General features: G+C 32.6%; 1 protein-coding gene across 1 annotated transcript in view; it reads right to left on the bottom strand.

The window, feature by feature from the left end:
- The window catches only part of LOC145256408 (lipoxygenase homology domain-containing protein 1-like), a 798,046-nt gene that overhangs the window by 653,971 nt on the left and 116,890 nt on the right, over window positions 1-27,185 (bottom strand). The window contains exons 6-7 of the mRNA XM_080115275.1: window positions 15,976-16,149; window positions 2,064-2,229 (exon numbers count right to left, since the gene is read on the bottom strand). Of these exons, the coding sequence (XP_079971401.1) occupies window positions 2,064-2,229; window positions 15,976-16,149 (340 nt within the window). The remainder of the gene's footprint in view (window positions 1-2,063; window positions 2,230-15,975; window positions 16,150-27,185) is intronic.

The raw sequence follows: 27,185 nt of genomic DNA, 5'->3' as shown, positions 1-27,185 counted from the left end.
TGAATCATGTGAACTTTCCATGAAGGATTTAATAGTGTTCAAAAAGTTATTTATCTGAAAAAAATCCATCATGAGACAATTTCATGTGGAATGAGGTAGAGTGAGGGGGGGGGGGGTCTCTCACACCAACCTAACAGTTGTGATACTGACTCAGTAAATTGTTCTCTTTTTATTTTATTATTTATCAAATATTTATTGAACTCTAAAACGCAGTAGAATGAAACTAAAACAAAAGTTTAAAAATCCTGTTTTTAAAATATAATTACAAGATGAAATATCACCAGATTGCATTTTGGTTTCTTATGCATCTTTTAATTAAAAAAAAATACATTTTTTTGATTAAAAAAAAAAATGTTTTCCTCCTCCTTGGGAAATCATCACTTACTTTCTCTGCGAGCCTGATATTGTTAGCATATATTAAAAAGAAACCCCATCTTTTCTGGTCTTTTTTTTTTCTTTCCTTTAATGATTTGGGATTCAATCGATAATTTTATGAGCAACGATATTCACACTTAACTTTCAAAACCTTATTTTGTAAAATAATAATTTAGTAAAAAAGGGCGTTGTAAGAATATTTATGGAACTTGAAGACGACCAATTGATTTTATTGCACAAGCATTTCTAATAGCTTTATTATATGGCATGATCACATTGACACAGCGGTTCTCGTCAGCAAAGTTAAATGATGCTAACCCGACGGTCACTATCAAATGGGTGAACATTTGGGAATATTCGCTGCTGTATGTCATCATCTCTGCTGACCAACATATACATGCGGAACCGTATGTGAATCTGATAGTTTCTTGAAAATTCCTGTTTCAGTGGAAGTTTGATGCTCGTTAAGGTCGAATACCATACCTTCATTGAATTAGCTTTCCAAAAAATGTAATTATGTAATTATTTTTTATTTATTTATTTATTTATTTATTTTGCTTTGGGGTACCGTTTATCAAAGCCTGGAGGCCAGTCTATGATAAGGGTCAATGAGTGTTAATAAGTCGGTGAGATGATCAGTAATGGGTGAACTTGAGTAGAATTTAATTATATAAAAGGACGGCTCAAGAGGAACTTATTTACATTAGACTTGAAAACGACCATGTTATAGTAAACTGGGATGCAGCCCTACTGTATTGTGTTCCACAGACGGACAATTTTAGGAAAGAAGCTCTGATTATGGAATTTTCGTTTAGTTTTAGGCATAGATGGAGAGGGAGGGAAATTATTGACTGCTGTTTTTTTGTTTGTTTTTGTTTTTTACTTAGGGAAGGGCGTCTCAACTTATCAAGGGCTGGAGGCCACTTTAGGATATTGGTTTTATCTAGATGAGTATTTGTTGTGAACATTTTTCAGGGGTAATCACAGGTTGAAGCTTAATCTGACACTTACCATAAAAGTATCGATAAAGTAGAGATAGGCTTGCCACGTTGGAGTAGGAGGGGCATAATGAAACAAAAATAAAAGTAAAAATAATCCCGGACAACATCACAAACTATATTGCATAATAGCTGTAATATTTTTTTAATAAATTTTTAAACAATTTTTTCGAAATTTAATTGTGCAGTTTAGTTGCTGTTGTGTAATAATACGGTGAGACATGCAGGAATTTTAATAAAATATTTCAGCAGATTCACATCGACGCAGCACACAACTTATGTGAGATTCGAACTCGATTATTACCACCATAAAAACTACTGCCTTAATCATGTGTATTCTGCTTATTTCTTTTTTGTGTCAGTCAATCACACATTTATATTTGTGCATAGACAAACTCCAAAAACACTATAACTTATGAGTATATAACTAAATTATTATTAAATAAGATTTAATGAAACTTTGGAATTGAACATATTTGTTTAGTCCTCTCATAATATTCTTCATCATTCAACTGACAATCGACCTCATTATCTTTCAGTAGCTTTGGCTTTGGTAAGTAGTGATTCATTAGAAATGTGTGCGTGTATGTCTACATGTGTATGTGTATGTTTGTCTACATTTGTGTATCTACATGTGTGTGTGTGTGTTATTTAATTCACGTGTGATATATAGCAAGAAATGTTAAATACCAGTTTTGACTAATTTCTGAGGAACTAATTTCCTTTCTGAATGTCCATCGCCATGAAATAAAGACAGCCACTGGTAACAAGGGAATGACCAACATTTCTTTTTTGCCATATTCGTAAGTTCAATTCGATTTAAGAACCAGGCATCTTCTTTTTTGCTGCCAGAATTCTGTAAAAGAAATATTAGAAAATTAATGAACACAGTAGAAACAAGAAAATAAATCAATCGTAGGACTGTATACCTTCACCTGACAACATAAAGATGAACTAACATTTTATCTCGGCCATACTTGTGCATATTATTCACTTTTTTTGTTAATTATCATAAAAAAGTTTAAAATATGATATTTATTTAATGTTTTTATGTCATTATCCAGTTTAAAATAAAATATACGGCTCAATCATATTGACGCACCGGTTCTCGACAGATCACCGAAGTTAAGCAACGTTGAGCCTGGCCAGTACCAGATGAGTGACTATTTGGGAAGGTGAGACACTGTATGTACCACAAGGTAAAATACCAGGTTGGGAATCTGGCGTTGTCTATCCTTCTCTCGAGGGTAAGTGAGTCTCTCTTAAGCCGTGGTAGGTAACCCATCTAGTGATGGAGTCACGATAAAAAATACCTTGATAGCCCTGGCGAAGCATCAAGTATTCAGATACGGACAAGATTAGAATTACACTACAAACTCGTGTAGTGAGTTCAATCTCGGTTGTGGCCACGTGTTACGTTAAAATACAATCCCTTAGATGTACGTGAGATTTGAACTCAAGAACAGACATTGTAAAATCTATTACCTTAGAAATATTTACTCTGCCTATTCCTTTATTCAACCAATCAGAAAATCATCATAGCATTTTAATAGTATATCGATAAATTTGTTTTATGGTTTTTATTTTCGATTGAATGAGCAACCTGAATGACATGGAAAACTCAAACTACTATTAATATCTGAAAATAATTCATTTCTAACTTTCGATATTTTATATGAATATAATCTTTTTTATATGAGTATATCTTATATGTAAAGGTGTCCCCCCCCCTCCTATATTAAAGCTCAATAGTTTAGTAACAAATTACTAATTACAAATCACTTATACCAGAGAAAATCCTATGTTTTACAAAACCACAATTCGCCTATGCATGGAGTATTGTTGTCATATCTGGCTGGTGCACCAACCACTAGTCTCTCACTCTTAGACAGGATCCACAAAAAGAGTCTCAAAACTAATAGATCCTGTACTGTCGGCCAAGTTCCAACCTGTCTCGTTGCCGCAATGTCACATCCCTGTGCCTGTTTTGCAAGTATTTTAATGGAATGTGCTCTGACGAACTCATAACACTTGTGCTCCCTCAATGTACATTCTCCTGACTTACCCGACGAGCAGCTAAATCCCACCTCTTCACTCTTGGGATCCCCAGAAGCTGGAAATCTTTTTACTCAAATAGTTTCTTCCCTCAAACTGTTATACTCTGGAATTTCTTCCATGTTTCCTGATTCTCTGGCTGTACTAACTTGCAGAATTTCAATGTAATGTGAACAGACATCTCACTGCACAACTAGACATGATCCCAATAGTATCTTCTGACATTCCAAGTGGCAGTATGCCTTGTTAGGTATGAAAAAGAGTTTTAAAAAATATCACATCCATAAATTTGTTCAATTAATGATTTTAACTAAATATTAGTCTATGTTGTTAGAAAAAAAACTTTTACTTTTTATCGATCTCCTTCATTTTAATATTTCGTCCTGCTCGATATTTTTTTCCTAAAATAGTAATACATAAAGGAAGTAAGAGGAGTTTTCACACTCACACTAAGTTCTACTACTACTGCCACCCATATAAACTGGGAAGACATTTTGTAAGACGCGCCATTTTGTTATTATTTCATATTTCAATATTGTACATTAAATATATTATCTTTACAGAATTAGTTACAGTTTTTATAAAAATTTGGTTCGATTAATAATTTATTAATAGAACAATACTGTAATAAATAGGTTTAACTTTTAAAATCTTATTTAAAAACATAATAATTTGATAGAAAATAAAGGACATAGTTAAAAAATATTTTGAAAAATTAAACAAAAATGAAAGTAAAAAATTCCAGACAATGGTCCATATATATATATACAGTTTATATATAAATCACTTAAGTGAAGTTGTTGATAGTTTGGTCTGTCTGCCCAGATTTCACTCTTTTCTTGCGCTGCATATGAATCAACATCTCTACGTTTTTATGGAAAGAAAGACGTTTAGTACAAAACATTGTGACTAAGTGACATCTAAAAGTACTCAAGAATTGTTGGGGTGCAATTGACAATGAAAACATGACCCACCCTTAAATGTTTTTCTTTTCATTCTTTAAATACAAATTACCAATTTTAACATTTAAAGTATTCTTTTAGACAAAATAATACTGATGCCTTTTCTAGTATAAACATAGCACTCTTACCAGAGGAAGGAGTTATTTATAAATTGTCTGTAAGCATTACTATGGGATCCATGCTTAAGACTGGAATTTGAGTCTTGCCAGCTAAGTGAAGAAATATGAAAAAAATTTGAGTCTTGGCAGCTAAGTGAAGAAATATGAAAAAAAATATAAATAAAGGAGGCAAAATGTTTTCTGTTGATTAAAATAATGTGCTTGATACTCTAACTTCGTTATGTGGTATACTTTTCTCCAGTGACGTTCGATTCAATGTAACTATTTGCTTTCCACTTTATCACATAGTAAACTTTTCTTCAACAACACTATTTTCAATACTGAGCTCAAGAACAATGTGCTCACTACTAGAACTTCATTTTGTGGTATATTTTTCTCTGACAACAACACCAATCTTTATCGCTCAATAATCGTAGTTTCTCAAGAGCTTAAATGCAACTAACAATCTTTTTCGAATGACAAAACACGTAGTCGATACACATAAATACTCTAGTGTGCACTTATTCTTTCTTACACCGAAATTCTGCTTACCGGACAAAGAGGTAGCAATAAAGAAAGCCAAGACTATTCTGATTCCTTACAATATTATGTTCAAATTATTTTGTCTTGGAACTACAAAAGTCATTCGAAAAGTAATGTCTCCTATTTTTTATCAGTGGGGATTGCAAATTGCATTGTTAAGATGATTGAACTTATGCATTCATGACCCGACAGTTTCATCTCTTTGCTACAGATATTGGCAATGTGACACGTTAATAAAGCAATCCCTGTCATGGATGTGTGTCAGAAGCAGAGATGCATTATTGAATTCCTCCATGTAGAAAGAAATGAACCAATCAACATTAACCGGCATGTGTTGAATGTTTATGAAGCAGTTAAGGTGAGCACAGTTAGGAGATGCATTCATTGATTTCAGAATGGCGATGAAGATCTGAGTGACAAATGGCGTTCCAGGTTTTTATGACCAAGGCATCGAAAGAGGCTCGCAAAAGTGCATTGAGAATGATGGTGACTATGTAGAAAAATAAATCCTGGGGCACAAAAAGTTGCTCGTTTTAGTGGTACCAATCCTGTCTTCATATTTCTTCAATGTTTTAGTTTTTTAGTTAAAAAATAAGAGGCCTTACTTTTGGAATAACCTTCATATCCTTGTCCACTCCCATCTCTATTTTCTTTAGTTTTGCTTAAGAGTCCTACTCCAACCTAGAGATAAACTAACTTGTTTAAAATCTTACAACCAAAACATAACAGGTCGGTTGAGATATTGTTGAGAGAGGGTCTTCTTTTAAGTAAAGTAATCTATAAACTGAACATGGCATTATGGTGATTTATTAGGCTGCACACAAAGGATTAGTGAGAAGGTTTAAAGTTATTAAGAGTATTTATGGATCAATGGATGAGTCTAATTAAGAATAGCATAGTCAATGAAAGACCAACAGATTCTTAATCCCCTAAATCTTGTGACTGACCATATACTTATGATAAATAAAATAATCATGTGATAGCTGCTTTAAAATGCCTCTTATATTGACCCTTCTTTCCTACAAAGGACTGGGGAATCCAGATTATAAAATAGCCGGCATTCCCCAGTAAGGACGTCTAAGGCGGTTAACAATAAATGACCCCTTCCTGTGACAAGCAGTAGCAATTCATTATCTGAAAAGTGTTGCTTCCTCTTGAACTGTCATGTTAAAAATATTAGCAAATCTAATATGGCGAATAAACAAGTTTAATATCTTATTTTGTGTTTTTATTATTATCTATATGACCAAGTACAAATTATTCTCACCTTCTCCCAAGGAAGAGGCAATTCCTGGGAGGATGGCCTCTTCTTCAGCCTATGGATACGGCAATATGATTTTCACCTGATTTTAAGCATAATACATATAAATATTCAATTCTAAAACCCACTTTTCCCAAAATGTGTACACATCTCTGTTCATGTTTCGAATGCTACCTCGGTAGAATTGACTTGAATAAACCCACAGCCTGATACATAATCCGATCTGACTCTCTGTCTGTCCCACTGCTTTTTTGTGGACCTACCACACCCAGGAACAAAAGGTCAGCTTTTGGGAAAGAAAGTCTGTTACACTAAACTTTATTTTCTTTCCCTTTAATCAAATTAAAGAGACCTAATCACTCTGGTGTCCTTCTAAAATGTCAGTCAGTCTCAAATAAGAATCTCACATTCAATTCTCAACGAATGCTGCAATCTGTCAAACTATATTTTGGGGGAAAAAAGGATAAAATTTATTACAAAATTGCAAGAGATCTGCAAACTTGATTCAACAATTGAATGTCAAAGTCTCAAATGAAAAAAACAAAAAAATTAATTAATAAAAACGCAGTTACAAAAGAAACACAAAAAAGTGGAATTTGATTTTATTTAAGGTTTATTTAAAGAAGACTTTATGTTGGTTTTAGTGTTTGTGTTTATTTAAATTTCTCAAAATAATATCGCAATTTAGTGCTCCAAGTTTCGTCAACTATAAACTGTACCTGTGGAAATTCTGTAGTATTAACGTATTATAAAAGGCGAAATATGTATGTAAATAGATGATGATGATGATGATGATGATGATGATGATGATGATGATCGTCGTCGTCACCATCATCATCATCATCAGCATCATCATCATCATCATCATCATCAGCAGCAGCAGCAGCAGCAGTAGGAAGATGACAGTGGCTCAGTGGTTAACGATATGCACTGACAATCTGTAAGTATGCAATATCTTCTAGAAATAATTCTTAATAGAAAGATATCAGGGAAACGAATGCCAACAAATTCATTATCACGAATCGTGATCAACAAACAAACACTCAGCAGCAGCAGTTTAAATTTCGTTTACATATTGGCATATGTTGGGCGTCTTTTTATCTCTTGTTCAACCTTATAACTTCCTTTCATGTTTTCCTTGGCCTTCACCTGTTAACTGACCCTGTTACCTACTAAACTAAGCACTTACTCATTCTTTCAATATGACCATCCATCTTTCTATACTATCCAAAATTAATCTCCTGCTGATATCATCAGATATAAGCTTGTTTTTAAGACTAACATTACGCATCGATTGTATCATTCTTATATCATTTCGCTTCAGGCAACGTATGTCCTTAACTAACTTGACTCTTGCCAAGTCTTTATCATTCTTTCTCAAATCTATCTTTATTATTTCATGTTTTCTTTGTCTTTCCTCTGTCAACTGATCTTGCTATTGCAATTGGTCCATATCTTTTATCCTAGAAAACTCTCATCCATTCTTTCAATGTGACCATACCATCAAAGTGTTCTGAATGCATCTCACTATACTGTCAAGATTTAAACTTCCTCCTATCTCATCAGATCTAAGCTGGTCTTTATGACTCGCATTACACATCTATCCTTTCATTCTCATATCACTTCTCTCCATGCCACACATGTCCTCAATACTCACTGGCCAGGTTTCACTTCCATACATCATCACTCTGCATAGGCATGCATAATAAACTCTTCCTCTGGTCAACTGGTGATGCTCTGCTGGTCATAATGGCAGGAGGCCCTGAAATTATTTACCATATCCTAATTTTTGCCATCACAAGAGCATCTAGTCCTCCCTGTGCAGCAAGGTAATAATTTTACCTTAGAAACAAAACAAAATTTAATACAAGTAATATTAGTAACCAGATTGCCTAAGTAATAATTTTCTTAGTCAAAATTTCTGTTTCTCAAACAATTTAGATCTAAGAGAACATTGCAATTTTCTTTTAGATATTTTATATTTTGAAAACTTGTATAAATACATAAAGAAAAATCCAATTAGAATCTAAGAGTTCACATACTTTGCCTATAATTTTAACTTCTGAACTGATTGCTAAATTCCATTTGCCTAACAAACAACTTACATATCCGATTATACACACGTTTCCTAGGTACCTTTTTAAGTTGATGATAACTCGAAATATTAGAACTGTACTGGTCTATATTGTATAAATTGAGGAAATAAAGTGATAACAGAAACATTACCAATCAGATAAAACGGTAATAAAAAATAAACATTATATATATATATATATATATATATATATATATATATATATATATATATATATATATATAAAATGGTGGGTAATATATATATATATATATATATATATATATATATATATATATATATATAATTGATTTCATTTGGAGTTACTTGTGTTCAATTGTATATATATATATATATATATATATATATATATATATATATATATATATATATATATATATATAAAATGGGTTAATAAATTCCAACGAAAGAAAGATGTATATTTAAATAAGGGAGTAGTCACCAACAATGTGTATTTTTTAACATTATTTTATTATTCCGTGTCTTGGTTTTTCGTTGAGAATTATGTTTGGATCATTGTAATAATTTCAGACGGTCTGTAATGCGTCCTCCTCAGAAATTATTTTCAAATGTGTAAAAATGGCGATTTTCGTAGTTAATGTGAAGCCTTTTCAAGGGGTGGAGGCTTGTAAGTGTTTATTATTCATTGGTATGCTGAATTTTTATTGCTTTTTTATTGGGCTTGTCCAGGGAGACGTTGACCTGGCTGTAGTCGCTATCTCTTTCTGCTAATGTTTTTTCTTTTCCTTTAGGGTGGGGTAGGGTGTGTGTGTGTGTGTGTGTGTGTGTGTGTGTGTGTGTGTGTGTGTGTGTGTGTGTGTCTGTGTGTGTGTGTGTGTGTGTGTGTGTGTGTGTTTGCTTTTATTGGTTTGGGAATATGTATATTGTTTTATAGTATTTTGGGGTTATTTGCTTCCTTAGGAAGGCGGCTGTGGTCCGAGGTCGTTACTAATGTGTATGTGTGGGGAGGGGGGGACTGGCTCTTCTGAAATAAAGGTAGGGGTGCTTTCATTCTATTTTGATATTTATTTTTTGGATTCTTGGATTTTAGTATTGTGATTTTTCGTTTTAGTCTTATATTATGTTTGTTTAGAAAGAGGGGTGTATTTAAAATAGGGGATTTTTTAATGTTTCTATTTATTTGTTTCCCCATGTGGGTATGGCCAGACCCAGGATCGGTTCCTAGTGTGGGGGAGATTTTGTTCCCCAGAGGGGGGGGCATTTGAGGGGGTATAGGTATGGGAGGGGAATGATAGAAGGGATGATAGTCGTTTCAGTCATGAGGGGGTTCTCCTCCACTGACTGAGGAGGGAGCGAGGTGTTGGAACAGATATTATACTATGGTTCTAGGTGTCTCCTAGTGTTGTTGGTTTCGAGGTTAAGTAGGGTTGGTATTGTTCAGTGTGTTGTATTAGAGATAGGGGTGTTATGTCTGTGTGTGGTTGTATGCGCGCACGTGTGTGTGTTTTAATGTGTCGGTTCTGATTTATGTGTGGGTGTGTATATGTGTATGTGTATGGGTGTGCATGCGAGTGTACCTTGCATTTCATGTTTTTGTGTGATGGTATTAGGTTCTGTTCAGTTCAGGAGTGAATCTGGTGATGAAGTTTTTTTCCTGTGTAAGTAAATAAAAATAATTGTCTGTTTGGAAGATTGGCATTATTTTGAAGCTGTTTCCACTGCATGTGTGTATGTGTTTTGAAACATAGAGGTGTCTGCTATCTGCAATTTTGATGTTGCTCTTATGTAAGGCCACTCTATTGCTGAAATTTTTGGTGGCGCCTATGTAGGATTTGTTGCAAGTTGTGCATCTTAGTGCATATACTACATTTCTGGAGGTGCAATTTAGATCCTTTTTTATTTTGAATGTTTGTGCTGGGTTTTTGAATGTGTATGTGTTACCTTCTATTATTATGTCACATACTCCACATCGCGGTTTGTTGCATTTTGTAACTCCTTTTGTAGTATGTGGGACGAGTTTTGAGGAAGTTAGGATGTGTTTTAAGTTTTTGGGTTGGCGTTTGCTTTTTATTATTTTTGTTATTTTAAGTATGTTGTTTAGTTTGTCGTTCTGATTGAGGAGGATAAGGTTTTTTGTTATCTGTGTGAATAGTTCTGGGTTGTTTGTGTTGTGTGTAGAGACGTATGCTAGAATTTGTTCTTTGTTGTGTTCTTTTAGGGTTCTTAGATGGTCTATTGGATTTTTTTCAGCCAGTTCAATACCTTTCTGTATTAGTGGTAGTGGGTATCCTCTTTTCTGCAGTGTTAGTTGTAGTTCATTCAGTCTAGTTGAACGGAGGTGTCTGTCTATTACTATGGTGCAGACTCTACGTGCTAGGGAGTAGAGTATTGATTTTAGACAGTTTTTAGGATGGTGGCTTTTGAAGTGGAGGTATTGTTGAGTGTCTGTGGGTTTGTGGTAGTGTCTGTGGGTTTGTGGTAGATGTCTGTGATTATGTTGTTGTTTTTTATTGTTACTAGGATGTCTAGGAAAGGTAGTTCTGTGGGGCTTTGTTCTAGTGTGAAGTTTATTTTTGGTGTAGATTTTGTAGCAATAAAAATAAAGGGTCTCTTCTAGGAAGGCGAGTGTAAGGGTGGCATATGTCGGTGCCGTTTTGGTACCCATTGCTGGGGAGACAAATAAATAGAAACATTAAAAAATCCCCTATTTTAAATATACCCCTCTTTCTAAACAAACATAATATAAGACTAAAACGAAAAATCACAATACTAAAATCCAAGAATCCAAAAAATAAATATCAAAATAGAATGAAAGCACCCTTTCCCTTATTTCAGAAGAGGCAGTCCCCCCTCCCCACACATACACATTAGTAACGACCTCGGACCACAGCCGCCTTCCTAAGGAAGCAAATAACCCCAAAATACTATAAAACAATATACACATTCCCAAACCAATAAAAGCAAAGACACACACGCACACACACGCGCACACACACACGCACATAAACACACACGCACGCACGCACACACACACAGACACACACAGACACACACACCCTACCCCACCCTAAAGGAAAAGAAAAAACATTAGCAGAAAGAGATAGTGACTATAGCCAGGTCAACGTCTCCCTGGACAAGCCCAATAAAAAAGCAATAAAAATTCAGCATACCAATGAATAATAAACACTTACAAGCCTCCACCCCTTGAAAAAACTTCAAATTAACTACGAAAATCGCCATTTTTACACATTTGAAAATAATTTCTGACGAGGACGCATCACAGACCGTCTGAAACGCGCATAAACGATTTCAATGACTTAAAAACATTATTACAATAAGCTAAACATAATTCTCAATGAAAAACCAAGACACGGAATAATAAAATAATGTTAAAAAATACACATTGTTGGTGACTACTCCCTTATTTAAATATATATATATATATATATTTCAGAGGAAACATAATTTAATTTAAATACTAAAGAAAACAAAAAACGGGCAGGTGAAATTATTAAAATTTTCCTTAAGGCCTTATCGTCTGACCCTCTAAGAGGAAACGTCAGAATGATAAATTAAAAACTAAGAAACGAATGAGGAAAGAAGGAACGAATATATATATATATATATTTGTGTGTGTGTCAGGCATAAGCCTGAAGAATTCTCACGAGAATGAAATAATATTCTGTGTAGCTTAATTGCCATATATATTTTCATAACTTACTATATATATGTGTGTGTGTGTGTGTGTGTGTGTGTGTGTGTGTGTGTGTGTGTGTGTGTGTGTGTGTGTGTGTGTGTGTGTGTAAAAAGAAAAAAAGATATACCAACTTTTTTTAGCAATTTTATAAGTTCCAAATCTCAATGACTATTGATCAGAATTATACAAATGAAAGCTCATTGGAAAAATAATGACCTGAATTGTGTAGTGGGCTATGTAACATTTGCCTTTAAGGCCGCACATTTAGAGGATCATTCATCATCCAGAGCCTATTTTGGGCACATTTTTACAGCCATAAAATGTTTCAATCATAGTCATTTGTTTTCCTAGTTTTGCATATGAATTACAAAATTCATGATATTTCCTCAAAACATCTGGCCTTGATGGAGGAGAGACTAAAACTTTCTGCTATGGTTTTAAATGATCTGAAATAACAGCAAGGTGAGACTTGATTCCAAATACTTCTCATATGTTATATCCCTCCTCTTTGGTTTTCATACATAAAGTAAATTTCACAGTGTATAAATATTATTTGATACTAGAGATAGTCATAATCGTACCCTATTTCCAAAAGAGGGGAGGTATAACATATGAGAAGTGTTTGGAATCAAGTCTCCCCTTGCTATTATTTCAGATCATCTGAAACCATAGTAGCAAGTTTTAGTCTCCCCTTCATCAAGGCCAGATGTTTGGGGGGAATATATATATATATATATATATATATATATATATATATATATATATATATATATATATATATATATATATATATATCATTCAACCACTACCGTGGTTGAATATATGTTTAAGTCCGAAATTGAATGAATGGAGACACATTCAAACCCCCACCACTAATTCCGTTAGCAACCAAATTTTAAACCGGTTATATAGTTGGATAGAACACCTCATTAGCTACATTTTGAAAAAAAATTCGAAAATTGGTTCAGTAGAAAAAAGTTACAACAAAATATGTGGGTTCACAAACAGGAGAGTAAGTACATACATAAGTGACTAACGCTTTTTTTTTTTATTTTGCATAACGTTTTTTTGTATATAAATATTTTTTACTGCAATTTTGCCAATATGACATGTTAGCGTAACGGTTAGAGTACCGGGGGTTGGTGGAAATATTTTAGGTTCAATCCCGTGTATCGGTTTTTTGTATAATTAAAAAACCGAACTTTTTTTTAATAACTAATTTTTTTTAACTCTTCTTATGATTTTATAGTAAAAAATGGTGAATTTATCGATTAAAAATATTAATGAATTCTATGATATACATATTCTCAAATTTTTCGTTATCACATTTGATGAAAAATGTAGTCATTTCATAACAACTACTGTGATTCGAAATTAAATTGAAAATGTTATATGTTACCGTAACGGGTATAGAGCCGGGATTGGTGGAAAGATTTTAGGTTCAATCCCGTGTAATGTTTTTTTTTTTTAAATTAAAAACCGATGAAAATCGAACTATTAATATGCTAATAATTCGCCGGTTCCAAGTTATTATTATAACTACTACTCTTAGAGCTGCTGCTGCTGCTGTGAGATCGTGTCTTGTCCATATTATCATCAGCAGCAGTGAACCTGCTTGCCTAGTTTCGGAAGTAAATAAGTCGAATAATACATGTGAACTTAAAAGACTAAAAAGAAGAAAATACTAGTGAGAGTGGCAGAGACAATCAGAAGAAGCCAGAAAAAAAAAAATGGATAAAATAAAAGGTTTAGTTTTTATTTTATTTTAGTAGAAGAAATGAAAGAAAAAACAACACAACTTTATTTAAACTGACTCGGAAATACTGAAAATAGTTTAAAGATTTTTAAAGTGTAAATTAAAAAAAAAGGATAAAAGCAGACGTCACTTTAAATGTTAATGACAATGAAACTTGGATAAAATAAAACGTTTAGTTTTTATTTTATTTTATTAGAAGAAATGAAAGAAAAAACAACACAACTTTATTTAAACTTACTAGGAAATACTGAAAATAGTTTAAAGATTTTTAAAGGTAAATTTTTAAAAAAGGATAAAAGCAGACGTCACTTTAAATGTCGATGACAATGAAACTTGGATGAAATAAAAGGTTTAGTTTTTATTTTATTTTATTAGAAGAAATGAAAGAAAAAACAACACAACTTTATTTAAACTGACTCGGAAATACTGAAAATAGTTTAAAGATTTTTAAAGTGTAAATTAAAAAAAAAGGATAAAAGCAGACGTCACTTTAAATGTTAATGACAATGAAACTTGGATAAAATAAAAGGTTTAGTTTTTATTTTATTTTATTAGACGAAATGAAAGAAAAAACAACACAACTTTATTTAAACTTACTAGGAAATACTGAAAATAGTTTAAAGATTGTTGAATTTTTATTTTATTATTCATTTATCTCATTCGTTCAGGGAATGAAAGAGAAATATTTTTTTTAGAAAAACAGACAACATTGTCGATTATTTACATAAAAATTAATAATTTTATTATATCATAATTAGGATTCATTTTTATGTAAATTATAAAATTATTAATTCCATCTACTAACTAACTAACTAATTTTAATTTTATTCAAACAATTTTCACTACATAAATATATGCAAATAATAGGGGAAAATAAGTTCAATCCAGCGACTGACACCCTTTCTAACTCAACAATAAACAACAACATATGCAAATAATAAATAAAATATTCAAATTTTATTTTTAGCTGCAATATTTTAAGTCTAAAAAATTCTTATTTTTTACTTTACTAGAATATCTTGTTCTTTACTTTTCTATGTTGAATTTCTTGTCCTTTACTTTTCCAGGGTTAATAAAATCTTAAGAATATTACTTTTCATGCGCGCATTTTTCCATATAATATATATATATATATATATATATATATATATATATATATATATATATATATATATATATATGCATGTTTGTATGTAATTTGTTTTAAGATAATTTACTAAAATTGTTAAATGTAAAAGTGCTATAAATGTTAATATTTAACAAAAAAGTATAATTAAATAATCTACTTATGAAGTTGAGTTTTTCTCGCTCTGACATCAATGAATACATTAAAGAATACAAATCAAAATGAGTTACAACAAACTTAGGCATAAAACCCTAAGAAATTTAAGGGAGGGGGGGGACAGTCGAGGGTTTTTCTATTTGTCTATAAAACTTGGAGATTACTTTGTGATCTTAGTCTGAATGCCAGATCTACCTTTTCTTTTTTAAATTTATTTAAACGGACTTCTTAATATACTCAGTCATGGATATGCGAGCGACTTCATCAAGGCTTACTAACTTACATATTCCTTTGAAAAACGAGCACTAATTAATTATTTATATTTCATGGTTTCTTTTTGATGATTTCATTCATTAACTATTATGCTTAATTCTTTTTATGCATAGTTTCTACATTATGCATAATATCATAGAATTTAAGATGAAAACGTTCTAGCACACAGACATGTTTTTTTATATATCTATATATGTAGAATGACCTAATCTGTGTGTGTGCAAAACGTCTGTACCAAACACCTCTCTGAATATTTGTTCTACCGAGTTGAAACTTGATATATAGAGTATTTGTACCTCGGGAACACTTTCAATTTGTTTTTCTGTCTGGAAAAATAGTTGTTAAGGGGTGAAAATTGAAAAAAATGAATGTCTAGATCCAAAGAGGCTAGTTTTACTGGAAAATGGTGGTTTACAAAAGTGAGTAGACCTGGAAGAAATGTGAAATAATTGATGATTGAAGATATTGCACAGTGGGATTAACGAATTAAAATGAGGATGATATAAAATTGGAAAGAAATCAAAGAAGAAGAAGAAGAAGACGAAGAAGAAGAAGAATGTTAATTTGATTTGCAAACCACACACAAAAAATTACAAATAAAAAAATCGTTTTAACAGACCTCAATTAAAATCGATTTAATTTCACCAATGTCTGGATTGCTGATCTTGAATGTGTGAGTTGAATCTTTGGAAAACTGGAATGGCCGTTTGGTATTTTTCAATTTATGAGATTTCTTTTTGAAAAGATGTGTTTTTTTAATCTTCCCATAGGTTCCATTCACTGTTATGTAGATCTGTTTAAATATAAATTATCAAACACATGAGAAAGAAGAAAATTGATATAAAAACACATAATACTAAAAAAAAAAAAAGTCACATGAAGTAGTTTTTTTAATTTGCGTTTAAGTGAGGTCTCTTTCCTATGGAAAGTTCACCATAAAACAGTTGATTCAGTATCCTTTCATCTTCATCCTGAATAAGTATCAGTCCAACGTATTTGATATGCATACAGAATGGAATGATAAAATTTTCGCCCTAGAAAAGACGACACGATTCCGTTTGATGAAAACCAATTTTCTGTTTTTGTTGCAGATCATCTACTAGTTGGCCAGTTGTGTACGAATCCCAAGAGTGAGAGGAGAGTTCCATCATGTCTTAAAGTGACACAATTTTTAATAAGTGAGATCAGAGATGCACCACTGCTTTCTATTGATCCAAGTTATGATAACAAGACCTACTGGCAGCACCCTTCAAATTCAAATCCGGAAGGTTCAACGCTTGAGGTACCAGCTCAACAAAGTTTCTGGCCACGATTATGGTCTTTGGTGTGATTTCAAGTGAGAGTCACATCATGCCACCTCACATCTTCGAAGTCGGTTTGAAAGTCAACACCAAAGTGTACCTGGATGTGCTGAAGAGTGTGGTAATCCCCTGGTGTAATCAGGTGGCCGCTGTGGAAAAGTCATGCATCCAGTTCAGAACCAGTATCAATGCAGGGATTGAGGCTGAAGGCAGCTACATTGAATAGATGTCAGCTCTACTACATAATCAAATTACCTGAATTGATTTTTTCAATAAAAGTTTTAAAATAAACTGTAGTGTTGTTTTCTTTAAGATGACAATTTTATCGTTCCACCTTATATCTATCTATACTTCTACAAATTCGTTTTTTTGTGTTGGTATTCATATTAAAAAACCTTTTTTCTATTTATTTAAAAATAAATTACAATTTTCTTATGTGTGGGTCGTGGAATTGCATTCACTAGCAAAAGATCTAGCCTATTTGCATATTCTTTTAAACATTTATTTTACTTAATTACCTGTTAGTTTATTCAGTTTTCTTTTGGGATGAACATCTTTAGCTAACTATTAAGTGTAATTATATTCATGCAGATATTCTATATAATTTATACTTGCATAATATTTGCGTAAAAAGTTTATAGTAAACACAAAACTGTTTTCATATATATGCATACGTATATATTTTTGTTTAACAAATTTTGCCTACCAAACATATATAAGGTATTTGAATCCATGCGAAACTTTATATTTGGGTTTTACCCAGGAAAAATCGGTGCAAAAATGTGAAAATTAAAAAAAAAGAAATTTGCCAGGTGAAGGTCGAACTATTGGTTCATGTGTTAATTTTTAGCCTCGCATTATAAATGTATTCATAACCCAGTCATTGATGACAGAGGCAAAAATAAATTGTGAGCTGAACATTTTGGTTTCGATTCTCGGTGGTGGCGCACAAGTCTTTTTCTTTTTTAAACTTTTTCAATCATTAAAACGTATTGCATCCAATCTACCTATATCTATCTATATATCTATAAAAGTGAACGTGTTTGTGTGTTTGTGTGTGTACCTGTGTGTGTACATTTCCCTACGCAATAACTCTGTCAATTTTTAGTCTACAGACTCGAAATTTGATATACAGGGTACTGAGATTTGGGAAAATCTTCAAGATTGGTTTTCGGCCAGAAATTTGGCTGTTAAGGGGTCAAAGTTCAACGATTTGACCTTTGAGAACTCTACCAAACTCCTCCGACAATTTCAGGTCTAAACACTTGAAATTTTAGATATACGTTCTTGGACATGGATCTAACTTAATAACTTGATTTGAACCTAAAACAATAAATGTTAAGAGGTCATAATAGGGGTCAAATTTTTAAATTATTGACCTCTGCGGTCTCTACCAAATTACTCAGACAATTTCTGGTCTAAATATTTGAAATTTTATATAAAGGGTATTCAGAGATAGAGCAAGCTTTTTAATTGGTTTGGGTCGAAAATTTTTAGTCACAATATATAAATGTATGTATGTATGTATGTATGTATGTATGTTTTCATGAATGCCTAAAACTTTCGACAGAGGCGACGAATTTTACCAAGATGAGTATCGTTTAGAAGGTCGACCTTTCAGACGACAAATATCGAAAAATTGGCTAAAAACATTAATATCTTCACCTTCAACTGGGCACTTTTCTACAGGGAGGGGGGTCGCTTTTTCGTTAATATTTTTAAAAGTCATCCTCTTCTTTCGATTGTCTAGCCTTAATTTAAACATAAGTCACTTCCGGTTTGGCGGTGGTCGTAACAGCAAAAACGTCAGGATTTTTTTCCATTCTTTTCCTCCTTCGCAGTATGGGTTCGAGCCTGCTTTCCTACTACCACTTTTTTTTTTTTTTGCTCAACATACATATCCAACCACCCGGGCAACGTCGGGTTGAAATGCTAGTATCTATAAAAGTGAAAGTGTCGTACTGTCTGTCTGTCTGTCTGTCTGTGTACATTTCCCTACGCAATAACTTTGTCAATTTTCAGTCTACATACTCGAAATTTGATATACAGGGTACTGACATTTGTGAAAATCTTTGTACTAAGTTTTCGGCAAGAAATTTGGCTGTTAAGGGGTTAAAATTCAACGATTTGGCCTTTGAGAACTCTACCAAACTCCTTCGTCAATTTTGGGTCTAAACACTTGAAATGTTAGATATAGGTTCCTTGGACATGGATCTAACTTAATAACTTGATTTGAGCCCAAAACAATAAATGTTAAGGGGTTATAATAGGGGTCAAAGTTTTAAAAAATTTACCTCTGTTGTCTCTACCAAATTAGACAATTTCTTGTCTAAACATTTGAAATTTTACATAAGGGGTATTCAGAGATAGAGCAAGCTTTTTAATCGGTTTGGGTTGAAAATTTGAGCTACAAATATATAAATCTATGCATGTACGTTTGCATGTCTGCCTAAAACTTTCAACAAAGGCAACGGATTTTCACAAGATCAGTATCATTTTGAACCTCGACCTTTCAGACCACAAATATCGAAAAATTGGCTAAAAACATTAATATCTTCACCTTCAACTGGACATTTTTCTACTGGAAAGGGTCGCTTTTTTTCGCCGATATTGTCGGAAGTCATTCCCTCTTTTTGATTGTCTAGCCTTAATTTAAACCTATTTCCGATTTGACGGTGGTCGTAACAGCAAAGACGTCAGGTTTTTTTCACATTCTTTTCCTCCTTTGCAGTACGGGGTTGAGCTTCCCTTCTTACTACCACTTTTTTTTTTTTTTTTGCTCAACATACCCCTCCAAACACCCGACAAGTTACATTCCAATGACTAAAAGAAAAAAAATCAGTCTACAATCATAATTTTCGTTTTTTGGAGGGGGCACTCTAAATGTCTACTTTTAAGTAAGTTTTTTAATTATTATTCTATCCCATCTTTCTTTTTTTTTTTACTGTGTCTTTTGAACTCCATGTCGTCTTTTACTGATATTTGTTCGTCTCTGATGAGTTGCCTGATGGCGAAAAGGTATAAGACAATAACGAAAAAAAAATACAGATAGTCGCCAGAATTATAATACAAAATTAAGAATATAAAAAAAATTTTTTAATTAATAATTGATTGTATCCTGAGTCTTTCCTATGGTCATTGATCAGTGTATATGCTCTGGAGTTGGAAAAATCTATTTATTGAGCTTGTTCATATGTGTGTGTGTGTGTGTGTGTGTGTGTGTGTGTGTGTGTGTGTGTGTGTGTGTGTGTGTGTGTGTGTGTTGACAAGATTAAGAAATTAAAGAAATTTACTTAATTTTTGGAAACATTATCTCAATTAAAGTAGGCTATATAAGATCACGTTTCTTTTTTATAAGTTGTCATACCACCCAACATGGTAATTGTAAATATAAGCTTTCCTCTCACCAACAACTTCTCAAATGTTCAGTTTTTTGCACTTCTGAAAGATATTTGATCTAAGTTGTGCCTCAGATGTTAAGTTTCCAACGTTGCTGACGTAATAGACGTGAGTGATACGAAAAGATGCAAATGGAATTTCTTTTGCAAACTGAATTTTTGTTGTCATGTAAACACATTTTTCATACTAAGTTTTTTAATATAATATTTACGATCTCTTTGAACTGCATTAAAAGTCAGCAATAAAATGGACGAGTGAAAAGAATCTTTTTAAACAAGAGTCTAAAAAGAAACAGAATCATTTGTGCCCACTCACATTTTCCACTGGGAAAAATACCCCAAAATGACTAATAATCTACTAATTTTCCCCTATCTTGGCTAATTTAATGCTAAAAATTTTATGCTAAATTAAAACCAAATGCAAAAACAAGTAAATATAGAATCTCTTTCAATGGAATAAATAAATTTTTTAAAATAGTGTATAACAATCTTGATGCAAAAGTTTGGTTAATTTTTACTTCCAATAGAAACGGTTTAGAAGTGAGTGATCGTTTTTGGTTGAATTTACTTGATGGGGTGAATCCACTTCAAAAAATGAAACAATTAATGCACGAAAATGATGGCAGAAAAATAGAAAAGTTTACATCATATTTTTTCTATGCTTGGCCAGAGAAAATGTATTTACCACTTCACCAAAATCGGGGGTTCAAACATTTTTTTAATAAAAATCATTTGGAAATCTATTTTAATTTAATATTACTTTCAAAATTTAATTTTTATAATTGGTACCTGAGGTTAATTGTTAACTCTTGCTTTGGGAAATAAAACCAATTCAGCATTTATTTCTTTCAATAAAACGACTAAATTTTCGCGTCTGGTTTTTCATTTGCTTCTTTTTTATGTTTTTCCTCCATTTTGTTTATTGTCACTTTGTCTTGATTTTTATTCACGGGATATTTTGCTTTAAATTCTGTTAACTTTAAGTCAAAATTTCTTATTTTACATTTATTGTTAGAGACTTTGCCCAGCACTTTGTTTTACTTTTTTTTTCTTTACCCATTTTTTAAAATATTTGTTACATCAAAACAAAAAAAAAACGTGTTTTAGTAAAAAAAATTACAAAATACGTCATTACCTTGGAAGAAAAATAAATTTTTGCAATGTATTTTGTTCTGTTTCATTACATTTCTATATTTTGAGGGGGAGGGGGATCAAATACGAAAAGATTCTGTGCAAATAAAGTTAGTTTCAGTTTGTCGATAAAACCGAAATCATTTTTAGCTGCATCATCATTGTTTATTCTGATTTAAATGTGATTTTATTCAAGAAAATTTTGTGTAATACAAATTTCATAGACTTTTTAACGTGTTAAAAATTGTTGGCAAAATTTATAGCCCGTTCACTTAGAATAAGTGATTTATGCCAAATTGATGGTTGAATATGGTTAAATTTGTACTAATTTTTTGCATTAAATACTACCAGATGGAATGATAAAGTTGTCACCTTAAAGAAAACAACACTACAGCTTTATTTTAAAACTTTTATTGAAAAAATCAATTCCGGTAACTTGATTTTGTAGTAGAGCTGACATCTAATCAATGTAGTCACCTTCACTCTTAATCACCATCTCGATATGGGTCCTGAACTGGGAACATGCCTTTTCCACAAGCGCTGGTGGGAACTCAGCAAATATTTTGTGCATGATGGCTGGTATTGGTATTGTGAGATGTCATGTTGGTGATTTTCTCGACGTATGACCAAACAAAATAGTCCAGCGGGTTCAGGTCGGGAAAGAGGGGGGGGGGTAGTGAGAGAAGGGTACAAAATCTTAGCCCTCCTCCTAAAGCCAAGCCTGGGTCTCTTTGGACTTATTGTCTAACAACGAATCTTGTTGCCACACCCAGGATCTGCCAGCGGCCACCTGCTTACACCAGGGGATCATCACACTCTTCAGCACATCCGGGTACACTTTGGTGTTGACTTTCAAGCCGACTTTGAAGATAGTGAGGTGGCATATAGTGGCTCTCATTTGAAACCACACCGAAAAACATAATCGTGGCCAGAAACTTTGATGAGCTGTGACCTCAAGCATTGAACCTTCCGGATTTGCATTTTGAGGGTGCTGGCAATGGTCCTGTTGTCATAACTTTGATCGGTAGAGAGCATGAGTTGTACAACGGCACGTCTTATATCTCACTGGTTGAACATTGTGTGACTTTCAGACATGATGGAACTCTCCTCTCACTCTTGGGATCCGTACAGAACTGGCCAAAAAATGATCTGCAACAAAAAAAGAAGGTTTTCATCAAACGGACGGCAATTTTATCGTTCCGCCTTGTAATCTCTATGAATGCTAATTAGTCCCTAATTGCGCATCGAACGAATATCATAATACTTACTTCACTGCACCTTATCATAACAAAATTTCAGTTAGATCGACCAGATGTTTCCGAGAAAAAAGGAAATGTACAGACAGACAAAGAGAAATATTATGTAGATAACATCGGGAAATGTTTTTAGCATTCAAAGGAAGATTTACAGTTTGGCCTAAAAAACCTTATCATCTTAACAAAAAAAAAAAAAAATAGAAGAACAATCACCAATGCACAGCTTTGTAAATGAGTTCACATTCATTTTGAATCATGGAATATGTGAGAATTTCAATGAAAGTAAATAAACTGGTTCCTCCTCCTCCTCCATCATCATCATCATCATCATTGGCTTACAAGGACCTTTCACACAGGTCTTCAGAGATCTTTACCTGAAAACAGCCTGTGGTGTTCCCTGGAACCTGAGTGACAACAACTCTCCCCCAGGTTTCCAGTACTCTCAACCTCTTTTGATAACATTTGCAAATAAATTTGCATTACCGCAACAGCTGCTTGTCATTGATTTCTCGTTGGCAGCAGCTATTAGCCTTTGCTGGGATTTGAGTGGCAATAAGCCTCCCCAAGGTCCCAGTTCTCTTCGCACTTATTCGGTTGAGGTCTGGTCAGTTCATCGGTCTTTCCTTCCTCCTTAGCTCTACTTGATTATTTGGTTTTGCTCTTTTTTTGAGGGGGGAGGGGGCAGTGATGTGGCAATGGGGGTAGGGTTGGATTAGAGAATTTATAGATATGCGGTTTCGGTGTTCTTGGTTCCATGTAATGTTTCATGTTTTGCCTTTGAAACAATTTGTCTCGCTGCACTTGTTGCTCCTGTGTGTTAGTTTCCACATTCAAGGTGGTTTCTTAATATTTCAGCTGTTTTCATTATTGTTGTTTGTTGTATTTTCCCAGTCATTCCTTTGATTCCAATTTCTCCCATTCTTTTTTTCGAAGTTTTTCGGGATTGTTCCTAGTGTTCCTACTATTATTGGTACTATCTTGATTTTTTAAAATCTTCCATATCCCTTTCAGCTTTTTGGCTAGCTCTGTGTATTTGCTCCGTTTCTCCTTTTCTTAGATATTCACCCTATGGTCAGCTGGAACAGCAAAGTCTATGATTTGACAGGATTTTTCTCTCTTGTTAATTATTATGACATCCGGTCTTCTTGCTTGGATGGATCAGTTTGTATGTTCATGTCCCATAGCATTTTGTGATTCTCGTTTTCAAATACTGTTGCCGGCTTATGTTTGTACCACGTGTCTGTGCTTTCAAGACGCAGTTGGTTGCATAATTCCCAGTGTACTACCCTTCCCACTTCGTCGTGTCTGTTTTTGTATTCCTTTTGTGCCAGCTTGCTGCATTCACTTATTATATGGTTTATCGTCTCGTCTCTTTGTCCACAGAGTCTGTATTTGCTGGAGTTTTTTTTTGTTTTGTCGATCTTTGCTTTGATGTGGTTGGTTCTTATCGAGTTGTCTTGTGCTGCAGTTATTAGGGATTCAATTTCTGGGCTTATGTGTCCTTTCCGCATCCAGGTCCAAGTGTTTTCGTTATTTTCACCTTTTGTCATCCTTATGAATCTTCCATGTAGTTGTTTGTTTATCTTCCCACTTTTCTTTTTTTGTCTTATCCTTTGTCTCTGTTTTCTGTTTTATTGATTTTTCCGTGTCTCTTGCTGCTATGATTATTCTTTCAGTGTTTTGCATTAAGTATTTTTCTAGTTCTTTTTTGCTGTCATTCACAGTCTTCTATATTAACCAGTCATCATTGTTGTTGTTTTTATTATTATTGCTATTGTTATTTTTATTATTATTATTATTATTATTATTATTATTATTATTATTATTGTTGTTATTATTTATTATTGTTGGAATAATAATAATAATAATAATAATAATAATAATAACTAGTGGTACCTATAGAAAATTCCACAGCGGAATCATTCATATGTAATATATTGATGTTGGCATTCTGTAGATGTCCAACATAAATGGAGATGCTCTGATATTATTATAGCTCTTTTGTTACAACTGCAAAAGTATGTATCTAAGCTAGCAGGGACGCCCGGCCTAGCCCGGTTGTAAAGTACGCTTAAATATGATATTTTAATTCTTGCAGATTTCGTATACATTATTATAGAGTTAGTGTTCTATCAATTTTTATATATTATAAAGTCGCGATTTCAAAATAAAAAAAAAATATATCCATATGAATTGGGTGCACCAGCTTTAATCGAAACCAAAACCAAAACTTATGAAAAATATATATATATATATATATATATATATATATATATATATATATATATATATATAACTTGAGTTCCTTCAGCTATAATCGAAACCGACACCAAAACTTATAAAAAATTCTTGATAAAATCATTTATCAAAAAAAAAAATAAATGACTTGAGTGCCATCAGCTATAATTGAAACCGAAACCAAAACTTATAAAGAATTCTTGGTAAAATTATTTTTTACAAGAAATGGATGTCCATAACAATTAAACGACTCGGATGTAAGCGTGACATAGAAAATAAATAAATAACACACGCTATCGTATTAATATATACATGATGATGATGATGATGATGATGATGATGATGATATTCGTTCTTTTATCCTTTGACTCATTTTAAAATCTACAACATTGAAGAATTAGTACTTAATTGAAGTATGGATTGATTTTGTTTTATTTTTTTTCTTTAATTTTAAAAGTAATTACTGAACATAAAATTTGATGTTTAACATTTAATAAGGATGTTGCTTTGGTTGTAAAATTTGCTTAAAACAGTTTTTGTATTTCACTTTAAAACATTAATAGTAAAGTTTTTCCCAAGAAATACCCATTCAATAAAAACGATGAAATAAATTGAGACGAATAGAATATATTAGAGTATAGAGATGTTGAACTAATGGATGGAGGAACATAAACAGTGAGAGGGAGGGGGGCAGAGATCAATGATCCACTTTCGTTTTCGTTATGTAATAAAGACAGATTTATTTCATAATTTAGCGAATTGTCAAACATATACAAATAATATTCTTTTTTAATTGCTATAAACTTCACACTTTACGATCAGGGCAACCAACTTTCCTCTGGTGACTGTAAATACTCTTAGCGATATACATATATAACTCTAGGATGTTGACAAACTTATCAGAAACCTCAATGCCAGCAAAGCAAGTAATCCTGACAAGGTCATTGTTCTATCCTAGGCCGAACCGTGGCTACCGAGAGTAAAGAAGGCCGATGCACATGACAGCGTGACGTCATTATCAGATTCACGTGTAGGTATATCGTCTAGACTATCAGCAGCAGTTTCGTCTAGTTTTCAGTTTGCTGTCTAACATGGTGTATTCTTGCGTTGTTACAAATTACGGGGGAAATTATCCAAAAAGCCCCAAAGTACATTTTCTTTTCCTAAATTTTCTCAATTTGGATACGTGTCACGTATAGAATACGATAGAAGGGAAAATTTTATTCCAACCAAATATAGTAAAGTAAATAATGTTATTTGTTAATAATTAAACGTGTATTTAATTAGAACTGTATTCAAGTACTTTCATAACGTTTGATAAAATTGTTAATATAAATTAAAGTACTTTCATAATGTTTGATAACATTGTTAATATAAATTAAAGAAACAATACTTTTATTGCAAATACAGCAAATATTATGTTGATATATTTAACTGTTTATTTTCTTATAAGGCTAAAAAGTCTATCATGAAGGTTGAAAATTTAATTTAATTCTGTTTTAGGTTTTGAAATTATAAACAAATAATTTTTACATGAGGATGATTGTCAAAATGTCTTTTTAGTAATGAATAAAACCTTTCATTGAGTATTTCCGAATTATTTTGAAGTTCTATATTTTTTTTCTAAAGTCGGTTTGAAAATTATTCACCACGTGGCTATTAATAAAATTACCAGTGACTGAACGATATATATTAAAATTGATTGTTTTTTTTTAAGTAATAAACAAATAATTTTTACATGAGAATAATTGTCAAAATATCTTTTTAATCTATCTATCTATATATCTATAAAAGTGAACGTGTCTGTCTGTCTGTCTGCCTGTCTGTCTGTGTACATTTCCCTACGCAATAACTCTGTCAATTTTTAGTCTATAGACTCGAAATTTGAAATACCGGGTACTGAGATTTGGGAAAATCGATGTGACGGGTGTCAGCCAGAAATTTGGCTGTTAAGGGGTCAAATTTCAACGATTTGACCTTTAAGAACTCTACCAAACTCCTCCGACAATTTTGGGTCTAGACACTTGAAATTTTAGATATAGGTTCCTTGAACCTGGATCTAATTTAATAAAGTGATTTGAGCCCGAAACTATAAATGTTAAGGGGTCATAATAGGGGTCAAAGTTTTAAAAATTTAACCATTTTTTTTTGTTGTTTTTTTTGCTTTTTTTGCACAGCATACACCTCCAAACACCCGAGCAACGCCGGGCACCCCAGCTAGTAATAAATAAAACCTTTTATTGAGTATTTCTAAATTATTTTGAAGTTCTATATTTTTTTCTAAAGTCGGTTTGAAAATTATTCACCACGCGGCTATTATAAAATTACCAGTGACTGAACGTTATATATTAAAATTGATTGTTTCTTTTTAAAATTATAAACAAATAATTTTTACATGAGAATAATTGTCAAAAATATATTTTTTTAAATTTATTTACTTGCCTCCCCACGAGGGCACAGTTAGACACAAGGTTGGTTTTTAATGTAGTTTAATGTAATCTAGCT

This window comes from Euprymna scolopes, chromosome 32 (assembly GCF_053919585.1).
Source record: "Euprymna scolopes isolate OS-2025 chromosome 32, ASM5391958v1, whole genome shotgun sequence".
Taxonomy (NCBI): Eukaryota; Metazoa; Mollusca; class Cephalopoda; order Sepiida; family Sepiolidae; genus Euprymna; species Euprymna scolopes.
Note: the sequence above shows the minus strand (reverse complement) of the source record. Positions and strands in the feature narration are given on the sequence as shown.